Source organism: Drosophila tropicalis, unplaced genomic scaffold, assembly GCF_018151085.1.
Source record: "Drosophila tropicalis isolate 14030-0801.00 unplaced genomic scaffold, ASM1815108v1 contig_859, whole genome shotgun sequence".
Lineage (NCBI taxonomy): Eukaryota > Metazoa > Arthropoda > Insecta > Diptera > Drosophilidae > Drosophila > Drosophila tropicalis.
In genome coordinates this window covers 5918599-5936521 of record NW_027173353.1, presented here as the reverse complement: position 1 = coordinate 5936521, position 17923 = coordinate 5918599, and the positions used below count along the sequence as shown (strand labels likewise).

General features: G+C 41.2%; 5 protein-coding genes across 9 annotated transcripts in view; 1 reads left to right on the top strand and 4 right to left on the bottom strand.

Moving 5' to 3' along the window:
- Positions 1 to 558, bottom strand: part of Nuak (Nuak family kinase 1) — a 47491-nt gene extending 46933 nt beyond the window's left edge. Inside the window, exons 1-2 of one of the 4 annotated variants that reach the window (XM_068297966.1) lie at positions 445 to 552; positions 34 to 246 (exon numbers count right to left, since the gene is read on the bottom strand). The gene's annotated coding sequence lies outside the window, so the exon portion shown is untranslated. Of the gene's footprint in view, positions 1 to 33 lie in introns of all 4 variants that reach the window. The other 3 variants (XM_068297969.1, XM_068297968.1, XM_068297967.1) reach the window with 3 other exon arrangements.
- A 375-nt stretch (positions 559 to 933) lies between these two features.
- On the bottom strand, positions 934 to 2896 carry pont (pontin). Its single transcript, XM_068296488.1, is given in 5 exon segments — positions 934 to 1438; positions 1506 to 1704; positions 1770 to 2145; positions 2147 to 2624; positions 2685 to 2896. Coding segments are annotated over 4 exon segments (1371 nt in total). The 5' UTR covers positions 2588 to 2624; positions 2685 to 2896; the 3' UTR covers positions 934 to 1083.
- A 327-nt stretch (positions 2897 to 3223) lies between these two features.
- Positions 3224 to 8393, top strand: NSD (Nuclear receptor binding SET domain protein). The gene is made up of 4 exons (XM_068297520.1): positions 3224 to 3552; positions 3641 to 7317; positions 7384 to 7509; positions 7569 to 8393. Exons 1-4 carry the CDS (start codon positions 3312 to 3314, stop codon positions 7788 to 7790), a joined length of 4266 nt encoding a protein of 1421 aa, XP_068153621.1. The 5' UTR covers positions 3224 to 3311; the 3' UTR covers positions 7791 to 8393.
- mino (glycerol-3-phosphate acyltransferase mino) lies at positions 7994 to 15332 on the bottom strand. Of its 2 annotated transcripts, XM_068297521.1 has the most exons (8): positions 14453 to 15332; positions 11804 to 11891; positions 10802 to 10966; positions 9755 to 10740; positions 9386 to 9690; positions 8966 to 9318; positions 8598 to 8901; positions 7994 to 8532 (listed from the first exon to the last, which is right to left on the bottom strand). In XM_068297521.1, exons 1-8 carry the CDS (start codon positions 14563 to 14565, stop codon positions 8342 to 8344), a joined length of 2505 nt encoding a protein of 834 aa, XP_068153622.1. In that variant the 5' UTR covers positions 14566 to 15332; the 3' UTR covers positions 7994 to 8341. The 2 variants fall into 2 exon arrangements, with proteins under 2 accessions (XP_068153622.1, XP_068153623.1); XM_068297522.1 differs by lacking the exons at positions 11804 to 11891; positions 14453 to 15332 and adding an exon at positions 11065 to 11222.
- Positions 15333 to 15747: 415 nt separating this feature from the next.
- Positions 15748 to 17607, bottom strand: RpL4 (ribosomal protein L4). The gene is made up of 4 exons (XM_068297523.1): positions 17454 to 17607; positions 17058 to 17238; positions 16624 to 16994; positions 15748 to 16516 (listed from the first exon to the last, which is right to left on the bottom strand). The coding sequence occupies exons 1-4, from the start codon at positions 17454 to 17456 to the stop codon at positions 15866 to 15868; spliced, it is 1206 nt and encodes a 401-aa protein (XP_068153624.1). The 5' UTR covers positions 17457 to 17607; the 3' UTR covers positions 15748 to 15865.
- Positions 17608 to 17923: the final 316 nt, after the last annotated feature.

Here is a 17923-nt window from a genome sequence, read left to right as displayed (position 1 = left end):
TAGATATGTATGTACATTTGTGTACGCACTTACCTTCAATGTGTTTGTTGTTGTTGCTGCCGCCGCCGCTTTACTTCGTTTGTTTTGCTCCCGTGCTCTCGCTCTCTTTGTTTGTCTGTCCTACTCGCTGGCTATTCTTTGTCTCTCCTGCTGTTCGTTCACCCACAGACGGCTTCCAAATGTTTCCATTTTACATTTATCCTGCCATCAGCAAGACCAACATTCATTACCAAGGTCTAAAACCATCTACACATTCACAAAAATACACTCATTTAAATAATTAAAATAGTCAATTGGGACTATTTTTAATGACTATTTGACACTTATATATGATTACGTCGCGGGCTCGCAGCGGCTCACTGTCTGAGCGTGAAATTGTTGAATTAAATTAAATTAATCACTCTAAACACAAGACGCATTGCAGTTGCCGGCGTCGACACCCACCTCAAACACACACGTACACTGCCACACAATTGCACTTTTTAGTAGGCGGGGAGCTTTAACGGGCCAGGTAAACTTCGAAAAAATCGAAAACCGTCCGACCGCACGTCTGCTTACCTCCAATGCAAAATCAACACTAAGAACAACAACAACAACACAACCCAGCAAACATTTAGAATTCACCAAAATAATACCCAATAGACACTTTTATCATTTAAATCTTGCAATATTACAAATACTACAAACATAATTATTTGAAATGGTTCAATTCGTTACTTTTCTTTAGTGTACTAAACACATTCTATATTTATTTCAAATTCCGTTAAATGAACTCCAGATGCCAGAATTATCTTGGAAATGCTCGCTTTCATTTTCATGGCCTATAATGCGTGATCGTTTAGAAACTTTAATTCATAAAGCCTATTCATGCCATTAACTCTGGAAGATTCCAATTGCACTTATTCAAATGTGCAGACTCTATTAAAAATGGTGTACACGGGAAAAAGTTGTTTATTGGAAAAAAAAAATCGAATTTTGGTAATAGTGAAGCAAATTTTTCTTAAGAAAAACCTTTTCGAAAAATGTATGTAATTGTAGTCGTAAACCCAGATGTTTCAGTATAGAATTATAGCATCTCCTTTCTTACATCATAAACTTATTATTCTTCTCCGACAAATGTTTTGACGAACGCTTGGCATCCAAGAAGAGCGAATGGACATCCTCGATGTCATCCTTAGTTATTTGATTGCGTCCATTCACCTTACACATTTGATGAGCTGGCGTTAAGAGCTGAACGGCATAGCGCAAGGTGGAATTTGTTCCTATCTCACTAAGTCGCGCAAATGCTGAATCCTCTAGCTGCAATCCTTCGGTTTGGGCACGCAATTTAATAATCTGCTCCATGTCCGAGGTGGAATAAAGCAAGGTACGTATTATAAGCAAACGGTCAAGTAAATCCAAAGGAATGCCATGCGGTGAGATTATATCAGTAGTGCCACTAAAATGAATAAGATTGATTGGTTAATACCCGTTTACTAGTGACTTTTTTTACTATAAACTCTTACCGGATGACGCAGCGACCACGGTTGGTGGCAAAAATTACAATTGGCGCAATAGGCGACTCTAGAGACTTGTGCAAATATGTGAATGTCTCCAAGTCTAGCATGTGAATCTCATCAATAAAAAGAACTCCCGGCACCAATTCCGCTATGCCCTGATCTATATATTTATTGACTACTTTGTTGATTTCCATGCGAAGTTTGTCTAAAACGAGATGCAGATATGATAAAATATTTAATAATATAGTACTTTTATTACTTTACACATACCTGTTATTTCGGTCTTCTTGGGCTTCATTAGTTGGCCCATCATGGAAAGCACATCCTGGCCACCCTGTGGTCTAGCATTGGCCACATCTAGATCATGAAGAGTCACGTCCTGGATAACCTCTTTCTTTTTATGGACATCGCCCTTGGGTAGCGGTACATATTCCTCTGTCTCCAAATCAAATTCAGTAGCAAAGACATCGCTGCGTCCCTGACGCTTCACTGCTCCACTATTTGCCTCAATATAAATAACATCGCCGACCTCAACCTTCTCCTTTTGTAGAGCGTCAAATATGCTCGGATCAAGTTTCAATTGTTTTGTCCCCTTGGCGGTCTTAAGGCCAATTACTACATTGCTAATGGTCTTGCCATAACCCCCCCATGGGATTTTCGGTCTCCACTGGAGTCAGCTCAGTCACTTCGCCTTCGTACACTTCCTTGGTCTCCCTGATGCGTAGGCCAATCGAGCGACGGAAGTTCTCCATCAGGACTTCTGTCTTCTTAATTTCGTTACTAAAAACTTCCGAGCCCACCATTGGACAGAAGGGTACCTTATTGCCCAGCTCCTGAGCTATAGCCAGAGCAATTGCCGTTTTGCCTGTGCCAGGTGGACCAGCAAGTAAAAGAGCACGGCCAGCCATTTTCTTTGATTTGATTAAGTCCACTACTATGCCAGCCGCCTCGCGTGCTGCTTTTTGACCGACCAATCCAGCGGCGCTTTGAATAGCCCCGCCAGTCTCATCCAGACCCAAGCCTTTCACATGGCTGTGTGCGGCAATGCGTTGAGTGCGCACAGTGCTTTTTACCTCCTCGATTTTCATTTTTTCACTGGGCCTAACAATATTCCGTTTGTTTGTTCTGATATAAATCGAAACGATATATTGATTATAAATAACAAGTTTATAGATTTCAAGTTACCTTGGTAATCTCAGGTACCGGTGCTTGTGTTTTTACCGGTGACTCTTGCCTTTATAAAACGTGATCTAACTGCAAGAGGTAGTCAAACTGTCTCCGACTTTCTTTGACCTTATTTCCAAATGAATCTAAAGTAAGAACTAAATAATCGCAGTTTAAAATATAATTTGTTTTTAAATTACAGACAACTTTTAGTTGTCTTTCCAACAACAAAAACTCACGCGGGTTGCTGTTAATTAACACTGCAAGTTGTCGAGTTTCGACTGTGTTCAACACTGGTGCTAAAAATACTGGTAAAATAGTCGTAAAAACGCAAGAAATAATTTCAAATTATTAATAACTTACTTAGCTTAACTTAAAATGTAAAATTAATTTAATTTAAATTGAATTTTATCATGAATTTATTGGATTCATTTCGTTTTGAATATTAATTGCTAGTGATTGATGCTGATTGCGCTGTTCTGTGACTGTGACTTGTGACTTTTCAGATGACCGTGATGAACAGTGATTATCGCTCATCCCTAAATTTGGCGGAGTTTTTTTTTTTATTGATGCAGTTTGATCGCTTGGGATTCGTCTGTGCTCGCATTGCCGTTATTTGGAGTTTAAGTACAGCAATTATAGAGCATTATGAAGTTGAGTGCAACGAATGGACACTCAGAGATCGACGTTGACGGTGTCCAAGCGTATAGACAAACAGAGACTATGGATACTGACAATGTGGCTGCTACGGACGCAAGCTTGGGCAAGCGGGAACCTGTCCCAACAGTAGAAGATAGTGGCCAACCAACGGATACCGAAGGAGAACATAGTCAGGAATCGACGCCAACGGCGCCTTTGGTGGAAAAACAGCGTTCCGGTGTAACCAGTAGTGAGTAGCCATCATCATCTTCGGCTTATGTTGTCAGCATCATAAATAAGCGTATGTGTGTGTGTGTTTGTGTGCATTATTTTTTCAGGAAAACGAGACTTAATTAACTTACAGTCGTCACTGAGTCCAAAATACATTGGATATAATAATGGAAATTCGCCAATCCTTTTCTCTGACACGGATGACTCGCAACGCTCAACGCGTCGTCGAACATTAAATAATAGCAACACTAACAAAGAGACCAAAGAGAATGAGGTGGCAGTTGGCACACCAAAATCAATCGTTCAGGCGCAACTTCTGGATCGAAGTACAAACAAGAACTATTTAAGCCCCATTGACAAGCTGCTTATTAAGAACGGAGCCAACTCACCCAATAGCACAGGATTTGAAGCGGATGCTGAGGATATGGCCATTGCACCAGTTCGTAAAACAATCAAACGTAAACTGAAGCGTAACCCCAAAACAAAGATGGCATCAGCAGCAGTAGTAGCAACAGACACTCCAATTGTTGTGAAGGAAGACGAAAAAAGACCCGACATGGTGGTTGATTTGAAGGACGAGATGGATGATAAAGAGAAGGATCAGCCAACAAATAATGTAGAGGAAAACATTCAAATCAAGCAGGAGCCAGTTGTTATGTCCTTGCCTGATGTTGACCATCAGGAGGAAACGAAAACAAGCAAGGCTGTAGAAAAACAAAAGGACTCTGACGCAAGCAATTGTCAGGAAATACCATTGAATAGCAGCAACTCTTCGCCAGACCAGCCAGTTACGCTGGAAGCTACTAGTGGCTTTTTAAAATCACCATCATCCGTAAGCATAGATAGCGCCAAGGGCTTGTCGATAATTATTGATCCCGCGTGGCCCACTTATCAAGTTGGTGATCTTTACTGGGGTAAAGTGTTCTCCTTCTGCTTCTGGCCATGCATGGTGTGTCCAGATCCGTTTGGACAGCTTGTTAGCAACGCACCGGCGTTACCGCAGCGTCCTACAACCGAAAACGCTTCGATGCGTATTCAGGTACATGTGCGTTTCTTCGCAGACAATGGACGCCGCAATTGGATCAAACCGGAGAACCTTTTGCCATTTCAAGGTCTGAAGGCATTCGAAGAATTGCGCGAGGAGGTGCGAATCAAGCAAGGTTCGAAAAGCGGAAAGTACCGACAGATGGTAGCTAAGCGTAATAAAATGGCAGTGTGGCAACAAGCCATCGAGGAGGCACAAATGATTGCCGAGCTTCCCTATGCCGAGCGGTTGGAGAAATTCTGTCAGATGTACGAAAACGCCATCGCATTAAATAGACAAAAGCGTTCCAGTTCTATGCTACAGGATACTTCTGATATGGGTAGCAGTCTGTACGACTCAACAGACAATTTACATGCCCGGGCTCCGCCTCTTCAGCCACTGATAGCACTAAAGCGTGAACGTTCCGAATCGCCACTTAGCCCCGCCTTTTCGCCCGTCAAGCATTTGAATGAGAAGCGTTCCAAGCGACGAAAACTAAGTAGTGAAGCTGAAACCGAGACAGGACCGGCGTTCACCACCGTCTCTAGCACAAATAAGACAATCACTTCCACCAATTCAGGCATTTACGGCAACTCGGAATTCGGACAATTATACAATGCTATTAAGGAGTATGTGATGGGATATCAGCAGGATGAGAAAGTCGAGAAGGTATTGTTATCTGTAGTGAATAATATTTGGTCATTGAAACAGATTCAACTACGTGAATTGGAACGAGTGGTTGCCAATGGGGAGATAAGACAGCAACAGCACCAACAGCAGCTTGGCTCAACTCTTCCTAACAAGGCACGGAGCGGTTCCGGCGATAATTCATCCGCCACTACCAAAAGGTTGTCTAGCCGATTGAAAAGCATGATGCTACAGAGAAGCATTACACCAGTTGTTGTTCCGGACACCGTTGAATCCGTGGCTGAGTCCCGTCCCTCAGAGACCCCGAAGCCAAGAAAGCCAGTCAATCGACCTATTGAGGAGGTTGTGGACGATATTCTTCACTTGGATCGGAAATATCTCTTTCGTGGTCTTAATAAGGAGCCAGTTTGCAAATATTGCCATGAACCTGGTTCTGAACTTCAGCGTTGCTCTCGAGGCTGTAACACTTGGCTACATGCTAGTTGTCTGGAACGTAAATTAAATGGAGTGGCTAATGCCACTTCTAAAACTGGTAGAGGAAGAAAGCCCACAGTAACTGCTCCCCCTGTCGAACCAATCACATCATCGACACCCAATTCAGAAACGGAAACTGGTCATGTTGTAAGTGAAAGAGAGCCCGTGGAACTGGTGTGCCATGAGTGCATCACGGGTCAATCGGATGCTTGTTGTATTTGTCATAAATTGCAGCCACCCAGCATATCACCGCCTACTTCACCCATTAAGGAAGCGGGTGAGCAATCCCAATCCCAATCGCTGGTTGTCTGTAGCCAGCCGATGTGTTTAACGAAATTCCACATTAGTTGTTGCAAATATTGGCCTCAAGCGAATGTTAGTAAATCATCCGCACGGTGTCCCATGCATGTGTGCCACACTTGCGTGTCAGATGATCCCAGCAATCGTTATCAGCAACTGGGCAGCTCCAAGCTCTGTAAATGTGTAAAGTGTCCAGCCACCTATCACCAGGATTCACATTGCATTCCTGCGGGCTCTCGCCTGCTAACCAGCACCCATCTCATCTGTCCGAGGCATAATATCGCCAAAGCCGATGCTCATGTGAATGTTCTTTGGTGCTACATTTGTGTCAAAGGCGGCGAGTTAGTCTGCTGTGAAACATGTCCCATTGCTGTCCATGCCCACTGTCGTAATATTCCCATAAAGACCAACGAGAGTTACATCTGCGAGGAATGCGAAAGCGGACGACTACCCCTCTACGGTGAGATTGTGTGGGCCAAGTTCAACAATTTCCGATGGTGGCCATCAATTATTCTGCCGCCCACAGAGATTCCCAGCAATATTCAAAAGAAATCTCATGGACCCAATGATTTTGTAGTACGGTTTTTCGGTACTCATGACCATGGATGGATATCGCGTCGCCGCGTCTATCTCTATATCGAGGGGGACACTGCCGAATCGTACAAAAGCAAGTCACAGTTAGTCAAAAACTATGCTACAGGAGTGGAGGAGGCATCGCGGTTTCTAAAGATCATTAAAGCCCGGCGGCAGGAGCAAAATATTGGACGGTTAAGTGGCAATAAGCTAATGCCACCACCCTATGTTAAAATTAAAGCTAATAAGCCGGTGATGCCTGTACGGCTCGTTAGCAATCTGGAGGACTTAAGTGTCTGCGATTGTCAGCCGGGGCTAGAACATCCATGTGGCCCAGAATCGGGCTGTCTAAATCGCATGCTATTTAACGAATGCAATCCGGAGTACTGTAGAGCCGGAGATCGATGCGAGAACCAAATGTTTGAGATGCGCAAATCACCTCGTCTGGATGTTGTCTACATGAATGATCGTGGCTTTGGCCTGGTTTGCCGCGAAGCCATTGCCGAGGGCGATTTTGTCATCGAGTATGTGGGAGAGGTGATCAATCATGCCGAGTTCCAGAAGCGCATGCTGCAGAAGCAACGAGATCGTGATGAGAATTATTACTTTTTGGGAGTAGAGAAGGACTTCATCATTGATGCAGGTCCCAAGGGTAATCTGGCCCGGTTCATGAACCATTCCTGCGAACCAAATTGCGAGACTCAAAAGTGGAGTGTAAATTGTATACATCGAGTGGGTTTGTTTGCCATCAAGGACATTCCAGCGGTAAGCCAGATACTAATCTTGTTTATATTCATTATGATTTATTATTTGCTTTCCCACTTTAAACAGAATACGGAACTGACATTCAACTATCTGTGGGATGATCTTATGAACAATGGCAAAAAGGCATGCTATTGTGGTGCAGAACGTTGTTCAGGAGAAATTGGTGGCAAACTGAAAGATCAGGGCTTGAAGGTAAACACACAATCTCATGCTATTTCCTTTATCTTTCTACAAATCGATTTTTCGTGCAGGAATCGAGCGCACAGCTAAATGGAAAGAACAAAGGCAACGGCAAAGTGAAGCCCATTCAACATCGAAAGAGCATCTCTAGTGCCCTGCGAATTCACATTGTGGACAGTAGTGCAAGCAAAAAGAGCAAGAAGATCAAGACTCTAGCTGCGACTTCTCCGGCTTCGAACGTCACTTTAAAAATCAAGCAAATCGGTTCCGTTGATGAACCTGTGGTTCAATAATGGGATACACGGGTATCCGAGATTACATTATAGATATATATATTGAAGGTTTTTTTTTCTTGTAAATTGCAACTGCATTTGCATCTTCGTTCCATCACTGCTTACCGTATTTATTGTATATCCTTAATATTTTTTGAGAATGATTACTTAGTTGAATTGTTTTCTATTTTTTTTTTTTTTGCATTTGACATACGTTATAAAGGTGTTTTATAAAAGAAATTTTTAATATCAAATTCAGTTCATTAAGGTATTTTTACACAAAATAATGGATTTCGTTTAGTTTGGCTGCCTCTTCTGCCTTCATAGCTGAGGAACGACCGTTGAGTAGCAAAAATATATATAGATATATACACATATATAGGTATATGTTATTTGTATGAGGAGGTTTAGACTTTTGTTCATCTTTCATTGCTTTGGCATATCGTAAATGTGTGTTATTTTTATGAATTCATATAACTATACTTAATTTAGGTCTGTGTGTTTGTGTTTAGGTTCTAGGAGTATAAACATTACATTTAAGTGTAGAAGAAAGAAAAAGGCATATATATATATTAAACTTGATTGAACTTTGGCACCACTGCTTCAATCTTCTTAATTATTGTATTTAGTGACTCCTGCGACATTTCGTATAAGGTGTTAAGTGAGATCAGGCGCATACCACGCTGGTTGCACACCTCAATCACAGACCACTTCTCCAATAGTTTAAGACAATTGCGCACGGAATCCGTTGAGATGCTTTCAGCTAATAAAGATAAAACAAAATTAAAAAAAAATAATCTCTCGTTGAATGATTGTTATAACACCTACCATAAGGACAGCTGCCTTGCTCGACTCTTTTAGTTAAATCGTTTATCACAAAACTAATAAACTCCGACTCTAACATTGAATTTCGATTCAGTATCTGAAGCGCCTGCGCCACAGCCAAATATGTATTGCTGAATGGTGCCAATATCTCGCAGATATAACGCTGCTGTGGCAATGTTTCACTGGCGTATAACAAATCGATGGTTTCAGTCTCTTCCAACGGTCCGTCATAATCCTCGCCATCCAGATAGTAGGAAAGATCTCGTGCAATCCTACGAGTTTTCGTATCACTCATTTCATTCGAAAACTAAAAATCAAATATTCATCCAATGTCAAATGTCACAAGACAATGAATTAATTGGCAAAATTACCTCCAATTTGTTTATGCAACCACTGATGATCAGTTCATCTAAATGTTTATGCAGCAAATTCTCCAATACTTGTGTGGGTTTGTTCAGAATAAATTCGTAGCGATAAACCTGACAGTTTTGCAGGGCAGTCGCAATTAACTTTTTACTACAAACACCCAAAGTCGCTTTATTGTCTGCTGGCTCCGTGGATGGTGGGGGCAGTAGGGCATGGTAAGTGCTCATTAGAATGGAGCTAAGTGCAAAGTGTGGAGTTAGCATATTCGAGTAGTAAGCCAGTTCAATAAAACTCTCCACTGATTGCACAGCACGTATGAATATGCGTCCATTATCATCGCGAGATCGAGAAACGAGACCTGCGCACGGTAAATAGGAAATAATTATATTTTACAGATAACGTCAATATGGGTCTTATTGGCTTACCTGGGCCCAGTAAATCGCAGGCATAAGCCAATACGTGAAAAGATTCACCGGAAAAGCCGATGTCTTTGCAGCCAGACAATGAGTTTCTCAGGTCATCGAGGGCAGCGGCTAGAGTCTGCTCAACAGCACCCTGCCGATAACGTGTGAGTAGCAGAAAAGCCAAAGCATTTGTGGACATCACAGAGGTGGCTGCGGCGCAGTCGAAAACCACTTGACGTGAGATGCTGTCGATTAAATTGCGATGCTCCTCGCAAACGACGTCAGTCCCATATAGCGAGGACGTCGATTGGTTGTGTTGCAGGGTTCTAAACGAAATCAACGGGAAATAAATAAATGTTTCTATAGATTGGCTTTTATCTGGAAGTTTACCTAGCGGCTGGCTTGTACACCTTTGTGGAACCATCTTCGAGGGCAATTTTATTGTATGAATTAACAAGCTCCCGTATCGAGTAGGGCTCATTAAAGTCAATACGCATCAGTCCATAGTTTGAATTCAATGCCTTCCAAATGCCAGAAATGGCCTTGGTAAACGATTCTGGTATCTTCTTTTCGCCCTTCTGTTCGCGCACGAAATTTCCGTCGACGAGGCGTTCATAGTTGACCGAGACTGGGACTAGAAGGGCATCTGGTATACTGCCATCCATGAATGCATTCACAATGACCGAAAGTATGCCACCCTTGGGCATGCAGGGTTTACCAGTACGCGTCCTTCCGCCTTCGATAAAGAACTCTACATTGTGACCCTGTTTTAGAGCATGAGTCAGATACAGATGAAGAGCAGCACGATATAGCACATCCTTCTTGCCCTCCACCGGATCAATTTTGCGTTTAATAAAGAACGCACCCAATCCTCGGAGTAGTGACCCAAAGACTGGAATTTGTAAATTATTTCCTGCGGCTACTAGGGGACTGCGTATATCATTGTTGGTTAGTATAAATGTGACCATAATATAATCCAAGTGACTGCGATGCAGCGGCACAAATATCAATGGCGTTCCGGGTGATTTCTCTGCGGCAGTTCTAAGCATTTGGATCTGTTTCGTGTCCGTAACAACGCCGGATAAAAAGCAGGGCAATAGTTTGTACAGCAACCACGAAGTGAAGGCTAGTAAAGCGTTATTTAGCGTAGATCCCATATCCTTGAGAATGCTGATGGCACGCTTTTCCTGTTTGTTCAAAATATTCTGATATGATATACCAGCTTGAGCGTCCTCTTCTTCATCCTGATCGCCGCTAATGCTGCGACTGAGCAGACGATGTCCGTTTTTGGCATAGCGTTGTTCCCGTAATGTCTGATCCGCCGCCTGCTTGATGGCATGCTTAAGGACCACATCATTGTGTACGTTTCCTGTCACCTGCAAACAATTAATTCATAAGTGATACAGTGTTACATGCCAATTCATGTCCGTTTTTTACCTGTGGGTACTTGAATTTTTCGCTACGCACAACTTGAGCGACATATGGAAAAATGACGCCCCAATCAAAGATGCTCTTATAAGGACGACGTCCCGAATGTGGTGTCAGTTCCAACATATTCTGTGTGCCTGTGCCATGCTTGACGCCAGTTTTAGGTTTCGATTCCTACGAAAGAAACATACATACATACATATGTACATATATAAAATGAAAGCCAATTGAAATTATGGCATATAGTGATGCAACTTAAAAGCAAATGTCACCTCAAACCAACCGCGAGCCTGAAACTCCTTTGATTCCATTGAATATATATCTATGAGATTCGTTTGCACTAAAATTAAATTAAACTTATCACAAAGTTTCCTTCGTTCAAAATTCGAAAACTTCGCTTAAATACATGCGGCTTTTTGGGGTAAATGTTTACTATTACTACTCGAGATTTCAGTGTTGAAAAGTGGAAAAATCGGGTAAAGCTAGATTTCAGTGTTGTCAAACGCTATTTTTTATTTGGCGCGCTGTTTGACTGCCCTGGTAGCCAAATATTTTAATCTAAACTCAAAAGTCGAGGAATATTGTATTCTAAACTATATTTGTTCCATAAAATCAAGAAATATTGTAAACTCAACAATATTTTCGTTTGTTGAGAATAGTGCTAACAAAAGATTCAAAAAGCCCGCGTATTCGAGTATCCAAAATTCGGCATTCGGCAACACCATCTCAAAATTGAACAGCTTTTTTTAGCCGGGAAAAGCTACTTTTAGCTATAGTCCCGCTAAAAATATTAATTTTCTTTTGTTAATTACTCAAAAACTACGAAATAAATCGCCAAGGGGCACCTGAGGTCGTGCTCGTGCAATTTTTCTCTTTCGTTTGATACCAAAATTATGTAGTTTAAGCGCGTTTTGGGCCCGAGTAGTAATAGTATGTGCACGCGCGTCACATAAGGGACTAAGGTTAATGATTTTTTTTGCTGATAATCAGACAAATGCAATAGAAACTTACATTGGATGAACGCAGCGTGACCAGAAGTTCACTGCGAATCGTGCTCAGATTTAAATTAGGAAACAAATTCGCGATAATGATGGGAGCCCTGCGAACAAAAGAATTAAAATGTTGAAATAAGTGATGGGGTTAATCACTCCATACCACCCCTATAGAGGTGTCACACACATACATACACACATATAACATACATATTTCTATATACTACATATAAATATGCGCAATTTATGACACCTCTTCCGATCGATCTACAAATTGTTTTGTTGGTCTACAGTCCAACTTGTTTTGTGTACGGGTAGTTCAATAGCCCCAATGGTTGCTCATAAGTTAGCTGATAAGTTTTTTTTTAAGTTGCTTAGAAAACAAAGCGCCAAAACGCACTTTGAACGGGCTCAGTTTAATATCAGCATCCATCAAAAATCAGCTGACATGAGACCTTTAGCTTCTTCCTAGTCGGTGCCAATAACTAATCTTTTCTAATGACATCAACTATGCTGAGGTTTATTATCCATTTACAAAAGAATGACTGAAATAACTATTCTTCACTATTCTCTAAAGATCTGAAAAATTTTAAAAGGAACTACACTTTTTCCGTGGAAAACGTTTTTAAATTTCCAAATTCTTCAACTTAAAATTTAAAAAGGATAGATTCTATACAAAATTAGCCACAATTTTTATTTAAAATCGAAACATATTGGATAAATTTTAATAAAATCAAAGCATATACGAATTGGGTATGATCCGAATAGATGTGGTTATTTTAATTTCCAGTGTATTAGTTTTTTTTAGGATATTCACATAATCAACTAAAGTTCATACATATGCACATATGTACATGTTGTATAGACTTTTGAAAACAAATAATATGTATGTATGTGGAAGTAAACATTTAGTATTGTGTCTCACAATTGTTTTGTAAATACATGTGGAAAATTTTTGACTTGGGATAAGCCGAGGCCCAAGTGTTTTATACTCGATTGTATAGTTTAATTTCTGGAGTGAATTTTGTTTTGGTGTTCGATCTGGCGTGATGTTCTTATATATATTTATGTACATATGTATGTATATATAGGTGTGTATAACATATTTATGACAATTCTATTTCGAGTCGGTATTATCGGGTATTATTTTATGACTCAAATGAAATGTATTATGAAATGATCTTTGGTCGCCAGGCGAATCGATTAATGCCAAATATCTTGGATTCTGATTAACAATGCCCGATTAAATTTTGAAGCTCCGATGGGTTAATGAGGTGTTAATTTAACACTTACTATCTGCATATACGAGAGCTTTTTAATTACGATAATTGTTGCCAAGAAAAATACTCGAGCCAAATCGAAATGAAAACAAAGTGTTCTTTCTTTTTTTCGTTATTGTTCTTGTTTTGTTATCAAGTGCAAGTAAGTAAAGGCATATAAAGAAACAAATAGATAGAATAGAATTCTAATTTGCGTCATATATACATATATAAATGTACATATATAAAGATCTGTAATGTTACAGCGATCGACCTTAAAGGCAGGTTAATACATTGCACGTGGATGCGCGATGTGCCTAACTAGGTAGATTGATTTCATTATTCTAATTAGCTATCATGATTGTTGATTGTTGAATTAGATTGAAATCTTGCCTTTTGAAAGGCAGGAACCGTTAGAGGACTCTTCCTCCATAGAGCTATAGTTTTAAACAAAATTGGGAAACTTCTTGTTGTTAGATTTGGTTAATAACCTAGAAAAACATATTTTAATTACAATAACTCTGTTTAGAAGTTTGTAAAATTATAATTGTTACCAAAATTTTAGTTATTGTTAATTTTTAAGAAATAAGCTAAAAATCTCACATTTCTTGGCTTCTAAATCTTTAACTTAGGCCTAAATTAACTAAAATAATTATCGCACACAAAAACTGAAAAGAAATCGCATATTAAATTTAACGAATTCTTTTACAATTAAAAGGCTTCTCGTCCGGAGCTCTTGTCAAAAGGATACTTTAATAACTTCGACTTACATATATGTAAATTAATTCCTAGATATTCACAAATATCGAAAGAAAATTTTGAACATTTTTTGAATGTTTCTCAACCTGTAATGTGGATACGAGTTTTCTCAATGGCATTAGAGTTTGTTAAAGAGTGTAAATTGAAATGGGAAAGTTTTCTACTGACCCGCACAACAAATAATTTAAACAAACGCTTGAATGGAAAACAAAGTATGTATATTATACACTGTTTTGATATCTTTGATAGAGTCAATTTTAAAGCATAACATTTAAACAGATACGAATTTCGAAAAGATAGAAGGAGGGCATAAAAACTGTGCAGAATTTGCAAGGGGCCATGGCCTAATGGTGACTCACAGTAGCAGCAGCAACAACATTTAAAAGGTAGCCAATGAACCACCTGTGCGTTTTTGAAACAACAACAACAATAATAGCAAAACAGAAAAGAACTCATTTTGTATGCATTAAATGATTTAAATTTTGTACGTGCCTAAAAATATCGCGCGCACCTCACACACGCTCGGATCCACACACACACACGTGAATTTGGTGAACTTGTCCATGCTAACTGGGTGCTATAGGGTTAATAAGTTGTACGGGATAAAGGGTGGACTAGGGGTTTTTTGCGGCTTCCACATGCATACGTACCTTGTTTTGGCAAACACATAGTAAACAATGAGAGCGACTGATGCAATCTCGATGCCTCCAAGCAAAGAAATCTCAGCCACGCACTGGGCAAAGTTCAAGACAGTCGATAGCATGATGGTTGGTTGGTTAGTTGGTTGGGGTTAGCCTTGCTCTGGCTTCCCTCAGACACTCACACTCAGACAGATGGATTAATGATGATGATCAGTCGTCTGCCAAGTGATCGGAAGTGCGTGTGTATACACGGCCCTGATCTGGACTGGCCCAACAGTCACCCCAAAAATCCAAGATGAGATTGTGTGTTAATGTTGATGCTGCTGCCCACAACCGATTCGTTCGTTTGTTCTCTTTCTCTGTTAGTATCTTTCTCTCTCTCTCGCTGGCTATGCTCGCTCCCCGATGGCTGATATCACGTCTTTGTGCTCCGGCTCCGTGCTCTTTGATGGTTTTTGGTGTCGGCGGCTATTATTGCGTTTTACTCAATAATACAACCAGACGACATTGCCCGCCGTACCACCGTGTCGCGACCCGCAAATTTATGAATGCGAGAGTACACATATGAACGCAAAAAAAGTCGTATGATTCTGCGCGATTTACTTGATGCTCGACTCTAAATGATTCCAAAGATAGATAAGGTTAGGTTTTGCTTTTAGCATCTGAAACCACTTAATGCTTTATATTATTCTTATATTTTTGGCTTGTTTTGTTTATTAGAATGTGTCATAACTTTAATCTTAAATCACTTTAATTGAATCAAATAAACATCCTTTGTGTGTGTGTCGTTAACTGGATGGATTCATGTGTATTCTTCGTACGTAAATACAAAACAATTCTTTCCAAGCGCTTCAACATCCGCGCGGTCCAAGCGCAAACAGCGGAATAAACGTAGCCGCTGCCGCGCTTAATTAAATGCCAATTAACGTGTGACAATAAATACATATGTATGTATGGACGCGTTCATCATCATCCACATACACACACAGAAACAACGAAGATCGCGCGGCACGAAGAATAACAGTCCAAACGATTCTCGGAGCATCCGATAGGCAGGCAGTTGCCCAGCAGCTGTTGTTATCAGTAGCCTTTTCACTCTCTTTCCCGATTTGATAACATGCAATCGAGCAGTGAGAGGAAGAGAGAATAGTGAAAGAAATGTGTGGGTGAAAGACAACCACCATCAAGAGAAAGAAGCAGCATTAAGAGAGTTTGCCAATTTCTCTAAAGTGAAATTTTACACAGAGGAAAAGAATTTTAGTTTACATTTTAAAGCCTCGACGGCTAAATAAACCTACGCTTAATTATTGTTTAAGTAATTTCACTTTCGCACTGTATTATGAATAAAATTCATACAACTTTTGTTATTTTATTAATATAAAAGTATTTCTTCTGTGTGTGTCTGTTGATTACTTCTCCGTTTTACTTCTTGGGCGCGGGCTTCTTGGCGGCAACCTTCTTCTTGCGGGCAGCCAGCAGCTTGGCGCGATTTGCCGCCGCCTTGGTAGCGACATTGGCAAAGTGCGATTTGGCCAACTCTACGTTTTGTTTCTTGGCCTTGGCCAAAACCTTAGCAACGGTGCGCTTCTCAGCAGCCAAAGCGGCACGACGCTTCAACACCTCGGCGTAGGGATTCAGTTTGACCAGTTGACGGACATTGGTCAATGGGTTGAGGCGACGTACGCTACGGAATACACGCTTGCGTGGATCGCGCAGAACCTTGCGGATCTCCTCAGACTTGAGCAGACGCGACAAATCCGTGTTGGCCATCTTGGGCTGTGGCAGATTGTAGCCCTTCTTCAAGGTAGCTGGCTTCTTCCAGGTGCCGAACAGATCATTCAGGCGCGAGAAAGCAGACTCAGTCCAGATGACGAAGCGACCGACATGACCACCAGGAGCCAGCTTCAACAGGTTCAGCTTGTCGACGTTGATGGTCTCAATGCCGGGGATGTTACGGAATGCCTTACGCAGACCCTCGTCCTTGTGGTAGACCACCAGGGGGCCACGACGGGCAATACGGCGACGGTCGCGCATGGTACCACGGCCAGCACGGAAGCGCTGCGACTTGTACACCTATCAATGGAGATGGAAAGTATTAATGATAACAATTACAAGTTTAAATATGAGAAACTTTGTTCCAATTGATGTTTCGAAGATGCTACTGCTATACTTGTACTCACCTTTTGGATGTCAGCCCAGATCTTGAGGCGACGCAAGAAAACAACGGCCTGCTTGGTCTTCTGCAGCTTCTGTACTTCATCAGAGACGACCAGTGGGAACTCGGAGACACCGTCAATGATGTGACCCTTAGATTGGACAAGGGCGGGCACGCCTGAAGCGGCGATGGCCGAAACCAGAGCGTAGCGACGCTGGTTCACATTCACCTTACGGTGCCAGCGGCGGTAAGTCTTGGTGGGGGCGAACATGCGTCCACCACGGCACATGTTTCCGAAAGCACCCTGGCCAGAGCGGTGAGTACCACCACCACGGACACGGGGAATACGTGCCACAGCACGACCAGTACCCCAGGATTCAGCAGAGGTTTGGTGGCCTGGTAAAAATAAAAAAAATTTTAATTTAAGATTCGACAAAAGATTTATAATTCATTACTTACCAGCAAGCTCGCTCACGGCATAGGGCTGACGGTTGTTGCGGCGCAACAGCTGGTGCACCTCGTTGACCACATCCGGACGGATGGGAGCTTTGAAAACTGCTGGCAGACAGATGTTCTTCTCCTTGACAGCCTCATTCTTTTCCGTGTACACGGAGACCAAAGGCCTGGCGTTGCCTAAGCTCTGCAAAACAAAAAATAAGCAACACCGGTTAAAACGTGTCCAAACAAAATTGTCTCAAGCGTCCCCCACCCTGTCTGCCACCACACACTATAAACACGTGGAGGTTATATTGAAACTATTTCCAACACTTTCAATGTTTTTCGCACTTTTACACAGTATCCTCGTCGCGCCGCAGTCGGTGGCAGAACACGTATGGTCAGTGTTCATTTTCTTACCATTTTTGTTGATTTTCAAGCCCAATAAATGGTGTTTTATATTCTGCAAACGCAGATACCGTCCTCTTTTTATTAAGAAGAACGAAGAAAGAAAGAGCTGCCGGAAGTGTCGGAAAAGTGCTGCCCATAAATTTGCAGAGAGCAGTGTTGCATTTGGGACAACATGTCCAACTGTCAAACGCCAGGGTTGATTATTCTGTAGGAGCTCTGTTAAGTAATGGCTAGAATTTATCGATATACACACACAACACAAATATTTTTATTTTAGACTTTTAAATTCTTTTTTTTTATTATTAGTATTATTATTATTACTATTACTCACGTTTTTGAGCCCAAGTAGATTTAATAAAAACATTTAGAAAATAAATTCGCTTACATTTTTATACAAATTTTTCCCGCCAAAGTAAACACTGTTCAAACTATGCGCCACCAAAACTAACAGGGTGGCAACACCACAACCTTGATAATAT